This window comes from Anguilla rostrata, chromosome 15, assembly GCF_018555375.3.
Source record: "Anguilla rostrata isolate EN2019 chromosome 15, ASM1855537v3, whole genome shotgun sequence".
NCBI classification, from domain to species: Eukaryota; Metazoa; Chordata; class Actinopteri; order Anguilliformes; family Anguillidae; genus Anguilla; species Anguilla rostrata.
In genome coordinates this window covers 31,768,512-31,774,012 of record NC_057947.1, presented here as the reverse complement: position 1 = coordinate 31,774,012, position 5,501 = coordinate 31,768,512, and the positions used below count along the sequence as shown (strand labels likewise).

At 52.7% G+C, this 5,501-nt stretch overlaps 1 protein-coding gene across 1 annotated transcript in view; it reads left to right on the top strand.

Moving 5' to 3' along the window:
* rev1 (REV1 DNA directed polymerase) overlaps nt 1–4,205 on the top strand; it is a 34,921-nt gene extending 30,716 nt beyond the window's left edge. Inside the window, exons 16-22 of the mRNA XM_064310987.1 lie at nt 187–422; nt 543–761; nt 1,178–1,277; nt 1,802–2,022; nt 2,493–2,643; nt 3,758–3,860; nt 3,944–4,205. Coding sequence (XP_064167057.1) covers nt 187–422; nt 543–761; nt 1,178–1,277; nt 1,802–2,022; nt 2,493–2,643; nt 3,758–3,860; nt 3,944–4,055 — 1,142 coding nt within the window. The 3' untranslated portion in view covers nt 4,056–4,205. The remainder of the gene's footprint in view (nt 1–186; nt 423–542; nt 762–1,177; nt 1,278–1,801; nt 2,023–2,492; nt 2,644–3,757; nt 3,861–3,943) is intronic.
* Nucleotides 4,206–5,501: the final 1,296 nt, after the last annotated feature.

Genomic DNA, 5,501 nt, shown 5'->3' with positions numbered 1-5,501 from the left:
GCAGGGGGAATGCTGCTGACTCTAGGCTGTGGTTTAGAGCCAGGCTGTTCTTGCCTTGCAGAATGAAACAGCAGAGAAATCTTAGTCTTAGAAAACCACACTTTCCTGGTTAAATCTCACTGCTCATACGAGCTCCTCTCTGAAACAGCCGTGATAATCATCCTCCTGCTTTCCCTCTCTGGACAGAGAGAGTGCCCCCCGTGGCTCCGCCTCCCGGTGGATCCTCCAATCAAAGCAGGTGCACCCCCGCCAGAGCTCCGCCCCCAACCTCCGCCTGCTCCGCCCTCTCCTCTCCGACGACGGAGCCCGTGCCGAGCACCAGCAAGGGGGAGCCCCCTCCCCGGTATAACGGGGGGCTGCACACCCCGAGCCGAGCGCAGGCGCGCCTCAACTGCAGCATCGAGGTGCCCTCCCCCTCCCAGGTACTCCCGCGGACCTGCCACTCACACGCGAGCGTCACGCCCCTCTCCTCATGAATATTCATCAGCGTGTGGAGCTGCTCAGCCAATGGGAGCCGTGGGTTGCTGCTGTGTCCCCCCCAGGTGGATCGCTCGGTGCTGGAGGCCTTGCCGCCGGAGATTCGGGAGCAGGTGGAGCGGTCCTGGAGCCGCGGCCGGGCCCTGACCCCGCCCCCGCCCCTGACCCCGCCCCTGGCTCCGCCCCCTTCGCCGCCCGCCCAGCCCGCGGGCACGCTCATCCTGCAGATCCCGGAGCAGGCCGGCGGGGCGGGCATCGTTCTGGCCCTCCCGGACTTCTCCCAGGTACCCCTGCTCACCTGGCTCAGGAACAGGAAGTGGGTGAACATTTCACTCAGACGCACCGGACCTGGGGCAGACACCGTTTCAAATACTTTTAACGATAAAAAAAACTCCTGCAGATTCCTACAGGCAGTTTTGAAAGCAGCTGTTCGGTGCAGAATTCTCTCTGAGAGCATTTAGCTTTGTAACGCAGTTTTTATTTAAAATTTTCAGGGACCTGCTGGCATGCTCTCCAGTTTTAATAGCATTCATGGTCACTTATGTACATGAACTCTCGACCCCTCTCCCTCTGTGTCCCCTTCCCTTCCTCTCTCTTCCTCCCTCTCTCTCTCTCCCCCCCCCCACCTCTCTATCTCCCCCTCCCTCTCTCTCTCCCCCCCCTCCCTCCCTCTCTCTCTCTCTCTCCCTCTCTCTCTCAGGTGGATCCTGAAGTGTTTGCAGCTTTGCCGCCAGAGCTACAGGAAGAGCTGCGCTCGGCGTACATGCGCAAAGCTGGCGCCCACCCGCAAAGCACCATGGGTAAGGCACAAGAACGTCTTCCCCTCACAACGAGTTTTGGGTTTTAGGGTTTAACTGCTTAAACCCGTAGATTCCACAGTTTTTACTGTGGCTGAAAAACCCCACCCAGCGCCTCAGTAAACATTTGATGTTTAATAATGTTTTATGCCGCTCTCTAGCGCCCACTGCAGGAATGTTTAATAATGTTTATTGCTGAAGATGAGCGTGGAAGCACATCTCTGTCATAAGTACAGTACAGTGCATACATATTTGCTGATTACAAAGATCACAACAATACCAAAGATTTGTAAAGCAGATGCGGTCCATTCTTCTATATAAAATCTGAAATATGTCATCACTGAAATCTGGAAACACAAACCTAAATGTTCAGAAAATGGAAAATATCTCCCAGGCGCCATGTCACCCCAGGTCTGTGCACCCCTAATTCAGAGCAGATCCCCCCCCCCCCGTACCTCGCCCCATACCCCGTCCCATCCCCTGTCCCGTACCCCATCCCTAACCGGGCCTCTCTCTCTCTCCCTCAGCGCCCAAAAACGCTCTGCTCCAGCTCCGGGCCCCGGGGTTCGACCAGCTGAAGCGCCGCCACAAGAGGAAGAACCTGAGCCCTGCCAAAAAGGGCCCCAGCCCCATGAAGGCCCGTCTCCCTGGAAACAGCCCTGCCAAAAGCAGCCCTGCCAAAAGCAGCCCCGCCAAGCTGCACCCGCTCGTGCTCAAGTATGAAGACACGCCCACTGACGCCCTGAAGGTGCCCTTTCATTTGTTTCTTGTTTGTTTTTTTTGTGGGGGTGGGGGGGGGGGGCTTGTTAAATGTATTATTATCTAACTACCAGGGATTTAGGCTTGTGAGGAGGTGCGGTTAGATGTTTTAAGATCAGAACTGATTCAGGGGCATTGTCCATTAGGCTTGTCATGGTGTTGCTCTTCTGAACAGAACTGCAGAGGCTACACTGCCAGATGCAAACCATTAGTTAGCTGCAAAAGCAGGATGGCCAGGTTAGTTTGTTAAGAAGTGCATAAGAGTGCAAATCCACTTGTAATAATTTCTTACTTCTATTTAAAAATTCTAAAATACCAGTTTTGACGATGTGGAGATAACTACACCTGTGTAGGCTCGAGCACCGTATGCCACAGGTAAAACCAAAAAACTGGCAGCCTTATCGTCCACGCTTCCAGTGTTGATGTTGAGCACCTCTGTCTGACCTCTGACCCCTGCAGCGTGAGAACGGGCCCTCCACGTCCTCTTTGAAGCCTGACGTCCCCCAACACCCGTCCAAACTCGCACCCACCCCCCAACCGGCCCTGGCTGGTGCCTCCGAACTCACAGACATCCGCACCCTTCTGAGGGAGTGGGTCACTACCATCACAGGTACAGTGGGGGGGAGAGTGGGTCACTACCATCACAGGTACAGTGGGGGGGGAGTGGGTCACTACCATCTCAGGTACAGTGGGGGGGGGAGAGTGGGTCACTACCATCTCAGGTACAGTGGGGGGGAGAGTGGGTCACTACCATCACAGGTACAGTGGGGGGGAAAGTGGGTCACTACCATCACAGGTACAGTGGGGGGGAGAGTGGGTCACTACCATCTCATTTACAGTGTGGGCTCTCCAGTTCTGATGATGCTAACAGCTCTGTGGCGCTAACATTTCTCCTTCTACAATGGGGCTAACAGTCTGTGGCGCTAACCGTTCTCCTACTGTAATGTTGCTAACAGTCTGTGGCGCTAACAGTTCTCCTACTGTAATGTTGCTAACACTCTGTGGCGCTAACAGTTTCCCCTACTGTAATGGGGCTAACAGTCTGTGGCGCTAACAGTTCTCCTACTGTAATGGGGCTAACAGTTCTCCTGCTGTAATGGGGCTAACAGTTCTCCTACTGTAATGGGGCTAACAGTCTGTGGCGCTAACAGTGCTCCTACTGTAATGGGGCTAACAGTCTGTGGCGCTAACAGTGCTCCTACTGTAATGGGGCTAACAGTCTGTGGCGCTAACAGTTTCCCCTACTGTAATGGGGCTAACAGTCTGTGGCGCTAACAGTTCTCCTACTGTAATGGGGCTAACAGTTCTCCTGCTGGTACATGGGCTAACAGTTCTCCTACTGTAATGGGGCTAACAGTCTGTGGAGCTAACAGTGCTCCTACTGTAATGGGGCTAACAGTCTGTGGCGCTAACAGTTCTCCTACTGTAATGGGGCTAACAGTCTGTGGCGCTAACAGTTCTCCTGCTGTAATGGGGCTAACAGTCTGTGGCGCTAACAGTTCTCCTGCTGTAATGGGGCTAACAGTCTGTGGCGCTAACAGTGCTCCTACTGTAATGGGGCTAACAGTCTGTGGCGCTAACAGTGCTCCTGCTGTAATGGCGCTAACAGTCTGTGGCGCTAACAGTGCTCCTGCTGTAATGGGGCTAACAGTCTGTGGCGCTAACAGTGCTCCTGCTGTAATGGGGCTAACAGTCTGTGGTGCTAACAGCCCTCTCCTCTGCAGAGCCCATGGAGGAGGACATCCTGCAGGTGGTGAAGTACTGCACCGCGCTGGCGGAGGGTCGCGACCTGGAGAAGCTCGACCTCGTCATCAAGTACATGAAGAGGTAAAGGCCTCGCGCCCCAGAACCCGTCGCCGTTGGGCGTCCTGACCCGCCTGCGGCGGCTGACCCTTTGCGCTGTCCCGCAGGCTGATGCAGCAGTCGGTGGAGTCGGTGTGGAGCATGGCCTTCGACTTCATCCTGGACAACGTGCAGGTGGTGCTGCAGCAGACCTACGGGAGCACCTTGAAGATCACATAGAGGCCACGCCTCTCTCCCCTACCAGGCCACGCCTCTCTCCCCCTCCCCGCCTATCAGGCCACACCTCTCTCCCCCTCCCCCTCTATCAGACCACGCCTCTCCCTCTCCCCACCTATCAGACCATGCCTCTCTCCCTCTCCCCTTCTATCAGACCACGCCTCTCCCTCTCCCCACCTATCAGGTCACGCCTCTCTCCCCCTCCCCCTCTATCAGGCCATGCCTTTCTCCCTCTCCCCCTCTATCAGGCCACGCCTCTCTCCGTGTTTCTGTCAGTCTCTATCTGAAGGACCCAGGACTACTGGTGCGGGACGTTGATCCTAAAGAGGCTTCTGGACTGAAATGCAGCCCCTCCCTCATGCCCTACGGCACGTCTTGCCACTGTTCCACCCCCCCCCCCCCCCGAAATGAAAAGCTACAGGAAGCAGGTGACTGAGACTTAGTCAGGATAGAGAAGTGGAGACCTGTTCCTCTCCCTCTCTCTCTCTCTGCAATATCTGCTTAAGCATCTGAAAAAGTAGCCTGGTAGTTAAAAAAAAAAAAAAAAAAAACTTTCATGAAAAATTTTTATTACAAAAAAAAAACTTACAAAAAACTTTTTACTTTTGCAAAACAAAGTGCCAAAATTTGTCAGTATTGCATGTAAATAACAGTTCAAATCTTATAGTTAATATTGTATTTAGAAATGGGTTTGTTTATATGAAGACGTTTTATTGGTTTTTACAGTGCAGTGTTTACAACCTGTAATTAAAGACTATGTTCGCTGTTAGCTTTCTTTTTTTGGTTCCTTGTGTGTCCGTCGTGATCGAAAACAGACTGGCCGAGCCCTTCCAACCTTTCCAAATTTTTGTTGGGAGGTCCCGGGTGAGAATGAACAGGACCGTTCTTTCTCGGCCACTTAATCAAGCACCTGGAGACGCGTTTTTTTGTTTGTTTTTTCGTTTTGTTTTAAGATCGCGGCCCGTTTGGAAAGGCACAGTTTAAAACTGAGACTTCAGACTTCCTCAGAAGCCAGAGCTGAGGAGAACCGAATGTATCCCTTGAAGGCGGGAAAGCACTTGGCCTTCCTCCACACTTCGCTTTTGTTCGATTATGGCGTCGGTTCGTTTGCCGCTCTACCCGGCTCTCCCTCACGTGCCCGGTGGACGACAAGACTGAAAATCAACGCCTTAAAGGCAGTGCAGATTATTACTTTCATTTTTTATTTTTATTTTTTGCCATAACCTGTATAAAAGGGAAGGAGCAGGAGGCCGTTTATCAGTACTATCCAGTGCCTGGAGACCTCGCGCTGTGAACGAAAATCATTTGTATGTTTTTTCTAAGAAGGATTATTAATAAACACTGAACTCTGTGAAAAAAAAATAATTAAAAAAAATCAGTGTCGGGAGTGTGATTACACATGGTTCGCGTCCTTAATCCGGAATGGAAAACAAAAAAAAACACGCCAAC